The 19,347-nt window shown below is 50.4% G+C and overlaps 1 protein-coding gene across 1 annotated transcript in view; it reads left to right on the top strand.

The window, feature by feature from the left end:
* The first annotated feature begins 4,516 nt into the window (after nucleotides 1–4,516).
* Nucleotides 4,517–19,347, top strand: part of APCDD1 (APC down-regulated 1) — a 32,500-nt gene continuing 17,669 nt past the window's right edge. The window contains exons 1-2 of the mRNA XM_070362036.1: nucleotides 4,517–4,842; nucleotides 18,800–18,983. Of these exons, the coding sequence (XP_070218137.1) occupies nucleotides 4,785–4,842; nucleotides 18,800–18,983 (242 nt within the window). The 5' untranslated portion in view covers nucleotides 4,517–4,784. The remainder of the gene's footprint in view (nucleotides 4,843–18,799; nucleotides 18,984–19,347) is intronic.

Consider the following 19,347-nt stretch of genomic DNA (forward strand, 5'->3'; position numbering starts at 1 on the left):
ATAAAGCAATTCGCAGCCAGCCAGCCCTACAGGAAAGCATGTTATAAGAGGATGTGAAAGTACAGACAGAAATGCTACTAAAGTCCTGTATTGCCTCCTGCCCCCGGAGGATCTCTATTTTCTTTCAGTGGGTAGGGCTTCAGTTTGTCAGCAGCTCCCCAAACAAATTTGTGACACAGGGTGAAGAGACTGTTAGACTGAATCAGCCTTATCCACGTCTGCCCCTGTTTTCAGATGCACGCATGCCAAGTCGCTTCAGTCAGTTTGGACTCTTTGCGGCTCTATGGACTCTAGCCCACCAGGCTCCTCTGTTCGTGGGATTCTCCAGGGGAGAACACTGGAGCTGGTTGCCATTTCCTCCTCCAGGGGATCTTCCTGACTTAGGGATCGAACCTGTATCCTCTTATATCTCCTGCATTGCCAGGCGGGTTCTTTACGGGTAGCATCACCACTTGGCAATTGATTAACACATGCTAACGGATGGATGGGTGGGTGGATGAAGGAACGGTTGCTAAGCTCACAAACATTTGAATGTTTTCTCTGATAACTATGAATGTAAAATGGAAAGTAAACTTTAATTTCTTAAGCTCAGAAGACGGCTGTTCAGAGATGCATCTAAAAGGCATGTTATTTTCAAAATAGAGTTTACTCTAATTAACATGTCTTAAAGACATAACCCAGAAGGCCATCCCTTTCTAAGGACTCTTCGGAATAATTTTATTAGCTCTGCCTCTGAGGAAGATGTGTAGGATTTTTCAAGTTTATTGTCTTTACCAGTAAAGCTCTGCTGTGGGTGAAATACTGGAAACACTGGCTCAGGTGATCAAAGGGGTAGGGAGGTAACCTGGCTCCGTTTCTGTCCTCTGGGCTCTTACATACCGAGGAATCACTGTGGTGTCATGGGCTTGGCATTGACATCTAATAGCAAATTATGAGAGAAGTCTATTCCTGGAGACCTTGCCCATCCTCTGAGGATGTGGGATGATGCTTTCAACCACATTCACGGTCAGACAGGTTCTGAAATTGATGCTTTAATTCCTCTGACTCTTCTTTTTTTTTAAAAAAAAAAATTTATTTATTTGGCTGCATCAGATCTCAGTTGGGAAACGTGGGATCGTCATTGTAGTTCAGGCTCTCTAGTTGTGATGCACAGGCTTAGCTGCCCTCTGGCCTGTAGGATCTTAGTGCCAATGGAACACTGGGGAAGTCCCCCTATGATCCTTCTTAAAACTGTCATTTTTCTTCAAGAACTGAAAGGCCTGGGATCTCCGAAATTCCAAATGATTTGCAGGACCGCATGCCTTTAGATCAATTTCACAGACATTAGGAAATCAAATTGTGGCCAAAGCTTTAAAGGATTTTGGTCCTTGTGTTTCCCAAGATAACACAAGTGACACTGAGCTGCTCTGTGGTCCCTAAGATATAAGACACCTTCTGAGAAAATCCAGCTAAGGTGACCATCCAAGCTCTGTGCCCAGCACAGTCCATCCCTGAAAACCTGCTCACGATCCAGGATTACTGGGGGAGAGCAAAGGACTGGTTTTCAAAGACTGAGCCAGCTACCGAGGCTCCGAGGATCTTCAGTGTTCATGGGAAAAGACTTCTTGGTAAACATGTGAGCGGCCTTGTGAGTGGGTGACTGAATAGTCATGGGTTCCAAGTGCGCCTCTGAAATGGAGCAGCCACTCTGTGTTTCTTCTTCCCCATCAACATGACAAAAGTTATTTATGAGTAGCTCCAAATAGTCTAACATGCTTGCTTATTGATGCTGCTAAGGGCATCTTGTCCAGCTGTGCCTGCCTGGAACTCTCCCAACACCACAGGACCTGCTCAAGACTTGGTCCTTACAGATGCCCCAGGGAAGTTCCTTGTGCTGGTTTCAGGGGGCCAGCTTCTGAGGTACAGCCCATAGTCACCTTATGACCTGCCTGGAAATGCCTCCCTTCCAATTCTGTGACTCTAATCATCTATCCACATGTAATCACTCTAAGACAAACTTAAATCATTTGTTTGTTTGTTTATCACTGTTCTCTTCCAGAAGTGAGTACACTAATATCAACTGCAAAAAATAATATAGAAAATGAGCCCTATACTGAGAACACTCTATCTTTCTAGACCAGCACAAGGCGGTGAGGGAATTTCAGGGAGCAGCAACTCTGGCTGGATGTTGAGGGTCAAGCATTTTAAGCGATGACATCACATGTGGAAAATAAACTGGCAAAACAGATTTGAAACTGGTGACATCATTCTGGCTCTGTTTCTACCACACCAGTAAGGCCAGTTGGAAAGACAAAAATGGTATCAATTTGATGGTTATAATGACACCAAATCATGGCTGACCTGTTGGTTTTCTTCTCCTTTTAAATGACAGGATCAAATAATCATTTATGAAAATTATCACCTAATTGTTCTGCTAACATGCGATGAATGACCTTCACATTTCAATGACCAGTTGCTTGTACATAAACACACCATCCTAACACTCTCTCGTGTCATTGCTTGCTTCAAATATTTCCTGATAGACTAAAAGGCATCCAATGACGAAAGGCATAGAGAAGCTAGACACCTCCCAGTGTGTGTTGTTGGTGACAAGGCTAAGTCCTGTTTAAGCAGTCAAATATGCTGTTTATATCATTCCCAACTGGCCAACATTCACGAGGAAATCAAGTTCCTGCTTTAAACCCGACTGACACATGGGCAACATTCAAATCCCACAGGTCATAACTGACTGCCCAAACCTAGAAACAGACACAAGCAAGGGATGGAGAAGAGTTGGTCCAGAGAGAGATGCTGCAACGCAAGCTCAATTCAGCTATGTTCCTGCTCCAGGGTTTTATGACACAACTGTCCCTTCTTTCACACATGAGTGTCTTTCATCCTCCAGATTTGCAAACATAGGCACATAACCCTCACCACATCCTCATGAGGTAGGCAGGTGGTACATGATATGATTCCTCAAACTAAAGATGAAAGGTGATAGTGATGGTGATAAAAATTAAAGTACATCAAACAGTATCAGCACCATCACATCAAAAGACCTGTGGCTTTCTCAGGGAAAAAAAAAAAAAAAAAGGAAATTGTCACACGTGCCCTCATCTGTTTTATCAAGTTTTACGAAGATGCTGAAGTTCAACTAGTGCTGAGAGTCTATAACACAAAGAGTTGAATTATTGATGCTACTTTGTTCAAAGGGGCAGAAAACTCATGGAAGTCACTCCTTCTAAGTGTTTTATTTATGAAAAACACCAGCAGAGACCAGAATGTTCTCCCGATTCCATGTGGTCCCTGCTTTTCCTCAGGCAGTGTGAGGTGAGATTCAGCCTCCTTTACTGACAAACCTCCTCCTGAGCGCCCGGAAGCCTTGGAGGAGCTCAGAAGAGAGAACTCCAGGCCCACCAGAGTGAGCCCCCAAGTCGGCAAGCAAGGCAGCCACCTTGACCAAAAGCAGCTCCTGGCTGTCCCTGCCTTTGTATCTTCAAAGCCCAGGAAAAACTGAACAAACTCCCAAGACCCACAGACCTTAAACAGAACCAAGCTTTGGGCCGGGAGGCAGGGGAGATAGGGGGAGACCGACAGAGAGTGTGCCCCTGAAAATTTCCCCCTGTCCCCACAAGTCCTCGTCTCCTGGAAGGAGACTGGAAGAGGGGTCTGCATCCCTCCCCGCGCCTGCTCGTGAACCCCCCGGGGGGGAGGCTCTCAGCATCCTCACCGGGGTGGGAGGAGCCTTTTCTCCCCCCTGCCACCTCTCCTCTCCTCTCCCTCAGTCGCACGAACACCCCAAGCTTGGAACGCGGACCTCTCTTCGAACCCACTGGAGACCCCGGCCTTGCAGCGCCCCACTCTTTGTCCCCACACTTGCACAAGTGGGGAATCCTCCCCGGTGAGAGGAGGGAAGACACCGGTCCAGAGCTGCCCGGAGTGGGGAGGGCAGGGACGGGGAGGAACATGTGTTCCTCCTTTCGGGAGGGGGTCCTGGGCCTAGACCTGTGAAACTCTCGCAGGAGAACCTGTCCTAGAGTGGGAGTCGAGGAGGAGGGAAGTGGGGCGGGCCTGGGGGAGGAGAGGGGATGAGGTTTGAGAGGAGGGGCGCGGCAGGGCCGCGGGATAAGAGGAGGGAGAAGATGGGGGGAGAGCCGGAGGGACAGGGGAGAGGAAGGGAGCGAAGGGGCGGCTATGGGGCGGAGCAAGGCCGGCGGACCCCAGCGCCCTTCTATTCCCCCAACGGGTCGGGAGGCTCCCCGGCCCTCCTAGGCCCTACCCTATCGCCCCGCCCCATTGCCCCGCCCCACTCAGCCCCCGACCCGGGCAATCACCCCGCCCCGTCCAGGCCCCGCCCCATTCTCGCCCCGCCCTCCAGGCCCCGCCCATCCAGCCCCTTCCAATCGCCCCGCCCCCGCTCCGCCCCGCCCCTGGCCCTTTTCAGGCCCGCCCCGGCTCCGCCCCGTTCCCGCCCCGCCCCCTCCAGGCCCCGCCTTGCCTCTTCCCGCGGCGGCGCCCTGGAAATATGAAGAGACACAGCAGCAGCGGCCAGTGCAGCTTGGAGCGGCGGCGGCGGCCGGGCGGGCGCGGGGCGGCCGGGCGCTCAGGGCCAGGCGCGGGGCGGGAGGCCGGGAGCGGAGGGGCCAGGCCGGGCATGGGGCGCGCGGCGGCCGCCTGAAGCGTGCCTGGCCCTGTCCCCGCGCCGCCGGGCCGCGCCGCCCGGACTGCGGGCGGGTCCCGGGGAACTGGGTCCCCGGACGGCGGGCGGTGCGGCGCGCGCGGGCAGTCCCGGAGGAGGCCCGGAGATGTCCTGTGTGCGCCGCCTCCTGCTCACATCCCTGTTCCCGGCCCTCCTGCTTCACGGTGAGTCCGGGGGTGGGGGTGGGGGGGGAACGGCAGCCGAGGGTGTCCCCGCGGGGACTCCCTAGAACCGAGGTGACCCCGCGGCAAGGCACAGCCCTATCCTGGGCGCCCTGAAAGAGGCTCGCGTTCCCCGGCGTCGGCCGTGCTCTCTCTGGAAGGGCGCGCGCTCAGACTTTCCGTCCAGGTCCCACGACACTTGTGTCCACTTCGCGGGGCTTCGGACTACAGGCCGTCAAGGACCCACAGGCTGTGCGCCCTTCACAGAGTGTCAGAGCGCAGGGGGCTCGCGCTGAGCTCCAGGCTTTGGGGGGAACCGTGCAGAGGACTGTGATCATTTCAGGGCGAAAGCAGCGCGGGTGTTCTTGCGCGCCCCTCGGAGAACGAGTGTCTCAAGGGGCTGGGCAGGGGTCTGTCCCAGGTGGACCGGTAGGTTCTCTGGTTGCACTTTCAGGGAGTGGGGTCCTCGCAGCAGCAGAGGGGCAATAATTAAAACTAGTCCCCTCAGTTCTCCAGGACCTGAGCTTGCTTCTCTCCTGCTCTCGTGGGTTTTGTTTATGCTTGGTGTGTCACATGTTCTCAGCGGTCCCAGTAAACCCCCAGCTAGAGAGCAGCAGGCTTTACAAGTACTCCAGAAATTGCACTAAAGAAAGTAAGACAGCATTGCTCCGGGATGGGAAGGTGGACTTGTGGGGCTGGGTGGTGGCAAGCACATGTGCTGATCCAGATGTCCTGGGTCAGCTTTCCCTACAGGTGAATGCCTGGCCCTTTAGTAGAGTGTCCACCAAGAGCAGAGCTCTCCTGTCTCCACACCCACCATGACCTCTGCACGTCAAATCAGCAGGTCAGCACCCTCACAGCCTCTTAGGTTTCTGATCCAGCTTCAGAAGGTGGTCAGGCAGTGACCCTTCAGACCATCTAGGAGACGGAGGGGCAGCACCCTGGGAGCCCTGAGCGACTGTTTTCTCTGTCGTCCTGCTCAGGCGGGTGGCGTGGGCAGTACAGTTCCAAGGGCCCTGTGAACCCGTTGGGCTGGGCCAGACCTGCTGGACGGCCAAGGTGTACCCAGAACCCCAGCGATCCCAGACTTTCAAAGTCAGGTTGGAAGACTGGCAGTTCGAGGGCCAGAGAAAGAGAGAAGGTGTAATTACAGGGTTGCGCTCCTCGGCCCATCTGCTTGGAATTACAGAGCAGTCTTCATCTTTGGCTGAAACATGAAACAAATCAGAGCCCACGGGCAGATCAAACGGCAGCTGCCACCCACACCAGAAACGAGAGGCAGAGAGAGAGGATGAAGAGGAGAGTGTCCCCTAAAAAACCTCTCATCGTAGTTGAAAGAAAATGGGCATATGGGTGAATGCCTTTAAAGTGAAAAAAGTATTTGAAATTGGCATGAACAGAATTTTTTTTTTTTTTTGCACAAGGCCATTTGCCTTTTGGACTACAAAAGCCATCCTCAGAGACGCAGCCTAGGCCAACCCATCCTGAATTTTTCCTCGTTTCGAGCTGTGGAAGTTGAAACCACACTTCCTGCACCACAGTGCAAGCTGCGATAGTACCAAGGGGTAAGGGGAGCCCAAGTGCAGCCTCAGTGTGGCTCGAATCTAGCCCCAGATCTCTGGACTCCAGCTGAAGTCAGCCTGAGCTCCGTGGGGTCGGGGTTTACCCAGACCCACAGTGTGCCGAGAGGGAGTCAGGAAAGGGGCATAAGCCAGTGGGGCCAGCCCCTGTGCACGTGTGCGCATGTGCATGTGTGTGCAGGCATACATATGATGAAAGGATGTAAGATAAAAAAACAAGGTTTGCCAAGTTTAAGGGGATGACGAGGATAATCCTACAAAAAGTCATCCCATTTCAAAGTGAACCTCCTGTGGCAAAATTATGCACACTGATGTTGCCCACAGACCAGCTGCGCTCGTGGGGGCTCCAGCACAGAAGAGAAAGTGAGGGAGTAGTACTTCTGGGTATAAATCTCTGTGACCTGAGAGAGGCTTGCTTGTTACGATGCCTTAGGGTAGTGTAGAGCACCAGGAAAGAATTGAGTATTCTTCCTTTCCCCCTTTTCTGACCTGTTTTTACTTACTTGAAGTACTTTTAACAAAATATGAGCATTAGTCCATCTAACCCAAGGGAGTGGCTTCAGAGTGTGTCTTACTCTGTAGTTAGGGGTCTTGCAAGTATTTAAAGATTCTGTAGTAACAGATGGAGCTTGATCGTTTATCTTAAGAGAAGTCATCAGTCTGAAGAAAATTGTCTGCACTCTTTTAGAATGGCTTAATGATATGTCTACTGGTATTGGAAAAGATCCTGATGCTGGGAAATATTGAAGGCAAGAGAAGAAGGGGGTGGCAGAGGATGAGAAGGTTAGATAGCATCACTGACTCAATGGATACGAGTTTGAGCAAACTCTGGGAGATAGTGGAAGACAGGGAAGCCTGGTGTGCTGCAGTCTATGGGGTCACAAAGAGCCGGACATGACTGAGTGACTGAATGGCAAACAACCTTAGGATGCCATTTGTTTATTTATTAATATGGTAGCAATTAGTAGATTAAAACATATTTTCTATGGTGATGCATGTACTTGGGGCCAACTTTAATTAATTTAGTTCCTGACATCATTTGTAGATTATTTGTTCCACCAAGTCTCATTAATAAGATTACAGAGTGCACAAGACCTTCAGGAAGATTCCAGGTGAAGACGCTGGAGAAACTATTGTGTTTGGCATCTGATCTTTGTTCAGTTTGGGGTTACTTTTATTTCAACTCAGGCAAGTCATAAATCACCCCTAGATCCTATTGGTGAGTAAATTAGGATCTGGCAAGACAGGAGCCTTTTGTTTATTTTAGCTTTTTTTTTTAAACTGTAAATGTGGTGAGAGACCCAAGTTCAAAATGTGATGATGTGAAAGCATGCGTGTCAGTTTTACTCTCCCCTCCTTCACCTCCTGAGAACAATTACATTTCTTAGTCCAAATAAAGCTGATTGAATGTCGTGAGGGTCTGCAGCTGAGGGATGTCCCTTGTTGCTGTTTTCTTTGCTTTGATGAAAAGTCACAAAAGTCATCCCGCTCCAGAACACAGATTAACACGAGGCGTTTCAGAGTAAGTGGTGCTGTCGTGTGCCTGAGTGCTGATTCTCTCTGCTGATGGAAACAAAACGTGTGGGATGAAGTTTTGGAGCCCATGTTGGGGAGATGGTCTTCTCCTCAACACCGTTTACTTTGTAGCATTCATTGACTTTTCTGAAATGGGAAGACACTTTTGAGCTATTCTCTTTCACTCAAGTGTAGTCTCTTAAAGTTGAAAAAACAAAAAACAACCAAAACTGTGTGGATTACCAAAAGATTGTTTAACCAACAGAATGCAAGGAAACATTGCAATAGGGTAAAATAGAATCTTTGAAATATGATTTTTACTGAAGGCAGTTCTTGTGACCAAAAATACATTGCCTTTCCTATACCTTTTCCCCCCTAGTCATAAAATATAATCTTGAAAAGAAATAGGACTCAGCTGCTCATAGCAGGGAGCAAGGGTCGTAGGCAGATGGTAAATATTCTTTTGTGGAAGAAACCGACCGGCCTTAAGCATGTGGCTGAGCTGACTCGTTGTAGCTGTGTTCCTTCTTTTTCTCCCTAAGTGAGTAAAGAGCTCAACATCAGTGGGAGACAGGGCTGTGCAAATGCACATCGTTAAGGGACAGACTGATGACAGCCTGATAGAACATTTGGGACTAGAAATGTGAAAAGGTATGTTGGTGATTGTGAGCATCTGCTGGAAGCTTACGTGGCGTGAGTGTCTTTAGGAGCCCCTGCGTGGGGTGGAAGTGATCCTGGGGAAAAGCTCAGGAGAGTCTGTCACCATCCCAGGAGGAGTGCCTACTGTGTCCTGACATTGTGTGCACAGGCCGTTTAGTTCTTCTCGCTTTGGGAATAAAATTATTTTGGAAAGTCGTGTAATCGAAGGAACCTAGGTCAGAGAAAGGATGTGAAGTCACCCTGCAGTGACTGAGGGTCTCCTGTTCTCGAAGGGTTTTCTAGCCTCCTTCTTTCAGCCATTCAGTCACCAGATCTGTCTACCAGGGCCTCCTGGTGCCTGTGTCCCTGCTGGCTGGGGACAAGGCTGGGAGGAGGGGCAGTCCCTTCCTGAAGATTCCTGAGAACACCTGGGGAAGGGGAGAGCTTATGGAGAGCCCAGAGCCAGGAGGTTGGCGTGCTGCCCTGACTGCAGTGTTTCTCCCTTCTGGGAGTCCCACACTCCACACACTCACACACCGTGCACATAGACACACCATACACACACACACACACACACACACACACACACACCATAACATATACACTCACACCGTAACACACACCGTACACATGTATGTACACACACCATACATACACCACATATACACACACCACATACACACACACCATACACACACACACATCACATATACACATACTATAACATATATACACACACCACGTACACCGTCATACACCATGCATAGACACACACACCATGAACACACCATGCACATATACATAACATGCATACACACAGCATACACCACACACACACCATACATACACCATGTACACACACACCATACACACATACCATACACATCCACACACGTGCCATAGACACGTTCAAACACATACCATACATACACCACATGTACACCATGCACATATACACACACTATACACAAACACATACATACCACATACACACCATACACACAGGTACCACATACATACCATGTATACACCATGTGCATACATACTGTGAAGACCCCAGGTGCACACACACACAGTGCCCAAACACCACACACACACACCATGCACACACACATCACACATGTATACACAACACACCTCATGCACACAACATACACACAGACACACACCATATACATAGTCACACACACCTCACACACACACATGGCTGTGGCGAGCAGTCTGTGGTGGCAGCCGTCAGCTCCAGGCCCAGCGGGCAGAACAGCCATCTGTGGTTCAACCCCAGCGTCTGGCCCGGACACCGAGGCCTTAGAAGAAAACGACTTAGAGAATTACCTCGTTTTCATCTGAAGTTAAATGAAAGCAGGAATTTGAAATCTTGACTTTATTGTGTTTCTCATAAAGGGAAAATGCTTTCAGATAAGAAAGTTTAAAGACTGGCAAAAGCAACTCTCTCAGCTTTGATCTCCGGAGACATGGAAATAAAAACAAGAGCATGGTGAGTGTAGGTGCCCGTCTGGAGTGAACTCCAGCTTTTGTTCCAAGACATGGCAGCCGTGTGGGCGGTGGAACAGACTGCCGACCTCACGGCCCACTCGCCATCTCGAGGGCCCCCTTCGTGGGCTGGGCGATGTCTTGGTGGAGTGATCACTTGCATATCCCCTGTTGTCCCGTCGTCTCTCCATGGATTTGTTTGCATCACAACGCTCCACCCAGAGAGGCATCCTCGCTCTTGTGCAAGAGGGATGCAGGTCACGTTGCATCCAGGATACCAGGTGCCTGGTGAGCGGGGACGGGTCTTTCAGAAACCTGCCGCCCTCCGAAACCACCATTGTGTATGTCTTGATGTTACACTTACTTGGCTGTTTTGATATAATTTTTTTAAGCATTAAAGCACCTTTTCAGTGACTACCCAGCTCAGAGGTGAGTTCAGTCCCAAGTGTCCAAGTGTGCCTGGAAGTGTTTCCTTCCCAACTGATTTCTTACTTTATTGTGTGGATGGTGGTTTGGAGTGTTGGGTCCTCAGTCTAGATGGGCAGGTCAGAAACTGCAGGGTATATCGAGGGGCCTCAGATTTTTTAAATGTTACTGAGAACTTGGGGATGTGGCCACACACCATATCTCTCTCCCAAGTTTCCCTTCCCGTGTCAGTGACGGGTCCGGCCTCATATAATACAACCTTGCACCCGGTAGGCCTGCAGCCACCTGCTGAGGGGTGAAGGTTGGCTCTGAGTCACTACTCTGTCTGCCCCCTACACCCGCCCTTCACCTTCTGTCTGATCCTGTCCGTGGCCTGGCTCACTCTTCAAGAACAGCATGGGTTCAGGGATCAGCGTGGGTGATGGAGAAATACTGCATTTGTCCTTGTTGAAGCCAGTGTTCAGGGGTGCTTACTGTGAGCAGAGCCTGGCAACCTGGAGGCTGTAAACAGTCACCTGGCCCCATGGGCCTTGAACTTAGGTCACAAATCCCTGGGTAAATGGTTAAACCTGTGTCTCCTCTCGTTTGGGGAAATCTGGTCTTTTATTTGCTATCTCTGGGAGTTTTCACTGTCTGAACAGTAGACTGTCAATCATGGTAGAAGTAAAGGTCATTCTGGAGTCATTTAGGACTTCTGTTGTGAGTGATTTTGCCCGTGGGAATGAGTTGATCTTGCACATACACATGTAGGAACACACATGCACGCACATATCCAGGCATGTGAACACACCCTCCAGAGCCCCAGGAACTCATGTAGTTCTCTGCAAGAGGTCATCTATGAAGTTGTCCCCCGAGCCTTGAGGAATTAGTTTGTTTTCAGCAAGAGAACAGTCTCCTTCCAGGGTCCTGTACTTGAAAGAAGCTGCCCCGTTGTCATACCATTTGATCTGGGCCCAGGCCTGAGACCTCAGATGTCAGAGACTGTTCTGTAGTGAAGTCACACTGATAGCCACTTCATCAGAGCACCACTGATTGGGCCGGCTGGGTGTGGCTGTATCAGGGCCTGGCTCTTCCTAACACCCTTGACCTTGAAGACTGGTTTTCCTCTGCTCCTTTCTGTTCATGTGCCTGATATTTGAGAAACGAGATAATATGTGAGTCAAGTGAATCTTCAAGTATTTTGCAGATGGTAGTTACCATTCCCATTCCTCTAATTTTTAATTTGTACTGGGGCACAAAGGCACCTGTTCGATGACCAGCCAGAGTCACCTTGAAGCCTAGAAACAGCCCCTTTCTACCTGTGCTGGTGCTGTTTAACCTTTGAGATGCTCTTTTCCTTGTAGTTATTTGCAACAAAACTTAACGAATGAGACCCGATGTGCTAGTCTTCTCAACTGACCAATACATCTAGACTCCTTAGTTCACCAAAACCTTGATGTTATTTGTGTGTGCATCATACATGTGTATTTCCTGACTCATATGAGAAACACAGAGAGGGGGACCCTCTCATGGCCTAAATAGGACTGTCACCTGCTCACCGATGACTACTGCATCCAGAGCACCACCCACAGGCACTGCTGTTCCTAACAGTGACCTCACCGTGCACCACCTTAAGAACCTGAAAGACCGTCATGTCAACTGCACTCAATGTCCAACGGCAGAATTGTCAGCAACCAAATATGGCGACGGGGCTTCCCAGGTGGTGCTAGCGGTAAAGAACCCACCTGCCAGTACAGGAGACTTAAGAGACTCAGGTTCAAATTGGGTTGGGAAGATCCCCTGGAGGAGGGAATGGCAACCCACTCCCAGCATTCTTGTCTGGGAAGTCCCATGGACAGAGGAGCCTGGCGAGCTACAGTCCATAAGGTCCCAAATAGTTGGACACGGCTGAAGCGACTCAGCACAGGACAACACACAACACAGCAGATATGGTGATTAGCCAATGCACTTCTGATTATACCGATAATCTAATCAAATGCAGGGTTTTAAAGTTATTATGCGTGATAAGACATTTACTATTATAAGTAATAAGTACACTCAGGTAGTAACTGTTATCACAGTCGCCGCCTTGGAGTTGGATGTCGATTTAAGCTGTTGGAGACAGGTGAAAGTGGACCCTTAAGTATTTTGCAAGAGTTTGTTTCCAGACTTAGTGCTGATTAGTAATACTCCTGGTTTCCTCTCTCTGTCTTTCCCTCCTTCCTTTCCTTTTTAAATACCTTCTTGGTGAGACCTCTCCCTACCACATGCCAGAGATGGTCCATGCCTCTCTAGAACCACAGAGAAGATTTACTGCTTGTTGAAAGCAAGTCCCTTCGCTCATCTTTCTCACATATTCAGGCAAAATTGATACACTGAGCCATGGCAGAAGCTTCATAATTGATCCTCCTGCTGCTCATCCCTCCAAAAAAGGGAAAAGCAGTCTTTCCCAAATGGAATCCTTATCCTGTGTTAGTTTGCCTAAAAGCTTTGGGTTCCTCTTCCCTGGTCCAGCCCACTCCATGCTCAAGATGACGTACACGGGGCTCTGTCCTTGGCCACACCGGGGTCTCTCCTCCATGAGGCCTCTCCATCCTTCCTCCTTGTGCTGGGCGTGGGCTGAAAACTGTCTTCAGGACACAGCGGCCCCTCCAGGAACCCCCCCCCCCCAAGGCTGAACTCAGAGCCTACTCCCCCTCACGAGCCCCTCCATAAGCCCTGGGGTCTGGTTTCTCCCCCAACTGTAGGATGTGCCTACAGAGTGAATGCCTGGCCCTCCAGAGCCTTTCTGATGGTATGAATGAGTGAGTTGCTAGTTTCAGTCCCAGATTTGGAGCTGACACAGTCCTGGCAATGCGAGAAAATGGGGCCCTGGGTTGGCCAGAAGTCTAAGACTGGTCTTGGAGGGTACCCGATGGCTGATCCTGGGAAGGGAGTCCTGGGGTGTAAGGAGTTGGGGCGGTCCACATGGCCTCCCCTGCAGCTGAACTAGGTGCCTCATGTGGCCTTTTCACTCCCAGCCGTTGATTGAATATTAGACGGAACCTGGCTCAGACGCTAAAGAATCCACCTGCAGTGCAGGAGACCTGGGTTTGATCCCTGCGTTGGGACGATCCCCTGGAGAAGGAAATGGCTACTCATTTATGTATTCTTTTTTTTAATTGAAGGATAATTGCTTTACAGAATTTTGTTGTTTTCTGTCAAATTGCAACATGAATCACTCATAGGTCCCTCTTGAACCTCCCTCCCATCTCCCGCCCCATCCCGCCCCTCTAGGTTGATACAGAGCCCCTGTTTGAGTTTCCTGAGACATTCAGCAAATTCCCGTTGGCTATCTATTTTACAAGTGGTAATGTAAGTTTCCATGTTACTCTCCTCATACATCTCACCTTCTCCACCCCTCTCCCCATAAGTCAGTTCTCTATGTCTGTTTCTTCATTGTGACACTCCAGTATTCTTGCCTGGAGAATCCCATCGACAGAGGAGCCCAATGGGCTGCAGTCCATGGGGTCGCAGAGTTGGACACAACCGACTAACACTTTTCACTTTCACATGGGGCAGGTGTCCACGACTCACACCAGGCAAGCTGGGTGAGTGTTGGCAACCTCATCCAGAGCTGACCCTTAGAGACAGCTTCTCCTGCCTGCTCCCACTTGACCTCTTCAGTTTTGCTTCCTAAGAATCATCAAGGTGATGGGTACTTTGAAGGAAAAAGATAAAAAGAGAATAAATTCCAGTCCCATTTCCCACCCTAGAGATTCATCCCTACCTGGTGGGTAGCCCTGTATCCCAGGGAGGGGTTGTCTATTGAGTCCTCAATCCTGCTGGCCTCCTGGGCAACACCTCGCCTGGGCCCCGATGTGGCTCGTTGTCCAACAGGAGCAGCAGCAAGATGGAGACTGGTCTCTAGAAGCCCTTTGCCTGCTCTCTGCTGCTGCTGCTGCTAAGTTGCTTCAGTCGTGTCTGACTCTGCCTGCTCTCTAGTGATGTGCAATTGGTAGTTTGGGGATTTTCTTTCTTCCTTCCCTTGTTATAAAGCTGCCTGTGGGCACCCTCCCTGGGTGGCGTCCGCCTCCTGCACAACCACACAGGTCCTGAGCACCATGCCCTCTTCCCCCAACCCCGAACCTACCTCCTCTCCAGACCTGGCCACCATCCACACTGGTCCTCAGACATCCAGCCCAGCGAGACCTTGAGAGTCTCCATGTTGGGAAAACTCAGCTTCATTCTTCTTTGTGCTTCCAGCCCCTACGCTGCACAGAGTGGCAGCACGTGGGCACTTGTTACGGTGAGTAGCGCTTGTCACCGGCCTCGGGCTCCCATGCTCCTGTCCATCTGGGTCACCAGTGAGTCGGCTGCTGGGAGCCCAGACCTCTGGGTACTCTGTCCATGCAGAGCTCAGAGTGCACCAGGGTCAGGGGGACTCCCTCCATTATGGTAGCTGTCTTGTTAGGAAGGGCTTTCTCAGGGCCTCCAAGAGCCTGACCATCATTTAAAATAAAAGCATGTGTGCATGCCAAGTCGTTTCAGCCTTGTCCAACTCTTGGCAACTCCATGGACTGTAGCCCACCAGCATCCTTGGTATTCTCCAGGCAAGAATACTGGAGTGGGTTACCATGCCCTCCTTCAGGGATCTTCTTGACCCAGGGATTGAACCCACGTTTCCTGCGGCCCGTGAATTGCAGGTGGATTCTTTACCACTGAGCCACTGGGGAAGCCCTAAAATAATAGCTGCTGCTGCTGCTGCTGCTAAGTCGCTTCAGTCGTGTCTGACTCTGTGCGACCCCAGAGACTGCAGCCCAGCAGGCTCCCCTGTCCCTCGGATTCTCCGGGTAAGAACACTGGAGTGGGTTGCCATTTCCTTCTCCAGTGCATGAAAGTGAAAAGTGAAAGTGAAGTCGCTCAGTCATGTCTGACTCCTAGCGACCCCATGGGCTGCAGCCTACCAGGCTCCTCCATCCATGGGATTTTCCAGGCAAGAGTACTGGAGTGGGGTGCCATTGCCTTCTCCAAAATAATAGCAACTAACATCTAATAAGAACCGTGAACCATATGCTAAAGGAAACGCTCTTGGTGAGTCCTGAGACTGACTCCAGGACCCTGCAGTGCTGTCACCTCCTCCTTACAGGTGAGCGCACGGGAGCTTGTGGGGCCGAGTGATGGGTTTGTGGTCATGGTGCCGTTGTGTGTTTCATCGGTTGTAGGACTGATGTCTTTTCATAAATAAGGTCTTTACAGTGGGTGTGCATCTTCCAGTCACTGTGAGCCTGTGGGTGGCAGTCATGCTGGGGACGTGGGTCTTCACCTGCGTGAGCCTGGACCCAGCTGCCCGTACTGTCCTCACCTCACTTCCTCTCTGTGCGCTCTTATTACTCTCCACCTGTGGTATAGTTGCCAATAGCTTGGTCCTGAAAATAGAGTGAAAGTTTGAGCCAGGTGTTAGAATTCACTTGTAAATTCTACTCTCAACTCTGAGAACAAAAGTGAAAGTAAGTGAAAGTGAAGTCGCTCAGTTGATCTGACTCTTTGCGACCCCATGGACTGTAGCCCACCAGGCTTCTCCATCCATGGAATTTTCCAGGCATGAGTACTGGAGTGGGTTGCCATTTCCTTCTCCAGGGGATCTTCCTGACCCAGGGATTGAACCTGGGTCTCCCACATTGCAGGCAGACGCTTTATCATCTGAGCCACCAGGGAAATCCACTCTCAGTGCTGAGAACAAAACCAGGGTGGAAATCAGGCAGACCAGTAAGAGAGCCGGGGGTGTCCCGTGACATCAGTGGGTCGAGTGTTTATCTCAGAGTGAGGGTGGGAAGTAGCTGCCCTTACATGTTTCCTCACTGAGAAACAGTTATGTGGAAGGGAAGATGCCCACAAAAAGACAAGGCTGTGTTTGAGCTTTGTGGTCGAGATCCTTGTAGAGCAGAGCCATTACTGTCCCGAGTGAAGCTTTGCAGCTGAAGGCCAGATCTCTCTGCAGAGATGAAGCAGTCAGAGGCCGTATTCTGAGGGTGTCTGGGCACGGCTGCTAAGGCCTGTGTCACTGTTTAAATGCAAGTGCTTTTTGTCACTGGTAATAAAATAACGATGCATCTTAACAATCACTGAAGTCTTGGGTTTGATGAAATCTATTAAGTGGCTGATCCGGTTTCAAACCTAAGTAGCCCAGTTCCGGCATTTCACCCATATCCACTCCCTTCCAGCTTTCCTTAGCTTTACGGGGACACATTTGCAGAGTGTAAAGGGGTTTATATAAATCAGTTTTAGAACAGAGCTTGGCTTGGTTGATCTGAGAGCATGGCATCTTGACTGAATGCTGAGTGTCACATTTAAAAGAGAATCTTCTCCAGTTCCCAGTGTCTCGTGACTTGAAGACTTGAATTAAAGTCTATTTTTTTTAGCCACATAACAATTGCTCACACAGTTGACTGCTCAACAGATGACAAGTTATACTGTATTATTTCTTTGTTTCATTCCCACCAGGAGACTCAGGAAGTGCTTCCTATTGTCAGGATGATCACGGCTCTTGGGGCTGGTGGAGGCACCCCTCTCCAGCCTCAAGTTCAGAGCCAACTGAGAGAGGTCCACACAGGTGCCAGACAAATGGGGACTGAAACCCTGGAATTGGGATAGATACCCCACCAGAAGACAGTGCGGGTGGACGTCCATGTAGGATTGCTAACAGGTCGCCCCTGACTTTTCCAGACTTTCCTCCTTCTCAGAGCCACAGCTTACCTACTGAAGGGGCCTCACTGTGGGGCTGGCAGAGGGGCTAATCAAAGTGTATGTGTTTTGAAAACAGGCTGGCTTTGCAAAGAGAAATAGCCAGGTTAGTAGGCTTGTGTCCTGCCTGTTTCCTTCTCCTCTTTGGGGAAGGTCGGGAATGGAGTACCCAGGACCATCGCTACAGCAGAAGGGCCTTCACTGGGATGGAGTTCAAGGCCACAGGAAGGGGCTTCTTACTTAACAGCCCTAAGCATTGGTGTCTACACCACCTGATGCAGATTTCTGAGTTTTAGCGTCACCACATTACCAGGTGGCACTACTGGTAAAGAACCCCCTGCTGATGCAGGAGACATAAGAGACATGGGTTCGATCTCTGGGTCGGGAAGATCCCCTGGAGGAGGGCATGGCAACCCACTCCCGTATTTTTGCCTGGAGAATCCCATGGACAGAGGAGCCTGGTGGGCTACAGTCCATAGAGTCACAAAGAGTTGTACATAACTGAGCACACACACATACACACACTCTAAGTTGGGTGTGATTCACATGGTTTGCCCGAACAGATTTGGTGGTGACATAGCATTTAACATTTATTATGAAACGATTACCACAATCAGTTTTGTTAACACCCATCTTTTATCGTTGTATGTTTGTCTAATAGTGGTTTTGTTTTGTTTTTTGCTAACACAGTGCTGAATACCTAGTGGGTCCACAATAAAGACCCATCAGATCATGAGTTACTTCAGGAGTGACTCTTAGAAGGAACAGCAGGCTTTCAGAAAGACAGCTCCGTCTGTTTTCATTGCCTTTTCCTGAACACACGGTGGTATGCACATTTTGGCCAACCTGGTCCACATGTACTAAAGAGACGTTTGTCCTAGGTCCCCTCTACCCTGGAAAACATTTACAAGTGTTCAGTCTTCTTAAACCCTGTAACATATGTTTGTTTGTCACCAACTTTGAGTGGCAGCTTTGGAAGATCACTGAGGGAAATCACCCCTGCCCCCTTGGAGGGTGAGTGGAGGCCTGGCATCACCTTTAGAGGGTATCCACTTGGAGACCGATGAGCCCAAGATGCATGAGGTAGCACGAGCAGAAGGGAGCCCCTATGGCAGGGTGTCTCCTGAGCTCCATGGGCCTCTCCTGCCATCTCCTTTCACCCTTTTGCTGAGGCCACTGCTGTCTGTGTGTCACTGGCCTGTCCACCTCCCCGACCTCCCTTCCTGCCATTCTTCCAGCCCTGTCTCCAGCCTCAGTGGCCCTGAGGCACGGGCTTCTCTCCCCTGCAGCCCTGCACAGCTGCTCCCAGAGGCGTGGCCTTGTTGGCTGGTTCAGGAAACTGGGTTTGGGCTCTGGCTTTGCTAGGGACTCATCAAGTGACATCATGGAAGTCACGTTCATTGTCTCCCCAGATCCCATATTCTCAGCTGGGCAAGGATCTCCTGAGACCCTTTCCCACTGAGGCATGTGAATTCCAGGAGAGCAGGAATAGCCACAGACCCAGCGTTTCCCACCTGGGGGACGGCCCTGCCTCGGGGAAGTTCCTCCGCCAGTCTCACGTCTCTAGGGCTCCACTGACACCTGCTTCCACGTTTCTGTTTCAGGGCTGGGAGAGGGCTCTGCTCTCCTTCATCCGGACAGCAGAACCCATCCCAGGTCCTTGGAGAAAAGCGCCTGGCGGGCCTTCAAGGAATCCCAGTGTCATCACATGCTCAAACACCTCCACAATGGAGCCAGGATCACTGTGCAGATGCCACCCGCCATCGAGGGCCACTGGGTGTCCACCGGGTAAGCGGCCGGGTGCAAGGGCCCAGCAAGTGCACTTCTTAGGGTTTCTCAGGTGCACAGAGACTTTCTAGAACCCACAGTGATCCTGGGGTTGTCTGAGTTCTCACTCAGAGCCAAGCGACTCTTGGAAGCCTGGGTTGATGAAGAAACAGAGCTCGGTCCTGCAGAAATCTTAGCCTGGGCAGTGGGGATACGGTGCCACTGTGAAGCCACCTGGGAGTGAAAGCGTCCTTGTTTACTGAACCTGAGGACCACTCGTGTATGAAAAGAACCATTAGCAAGTGAAATTAGCAAGGAGTCTGTGTTTCACCAGCCCTGAAACATGACGTGCAAGCTTCTGATGGTCTAAATAGTCTAGCGGTAT

This window comes from Bos mutus, chromosome 24 (genome assembly GCF_027580195.1).
Source record: "Bos mutus isolate GX-2022 chromosome 24, NWIPB_WYAK_1.1, whole genome shotgun sequence".
Taxonomy (NCBI): domain Eukaryota; kingdom Metazoa; phylum Chordata; class Mammalia; order Artiodactyla; family Bovidae; genus Bos; species Bos mutus.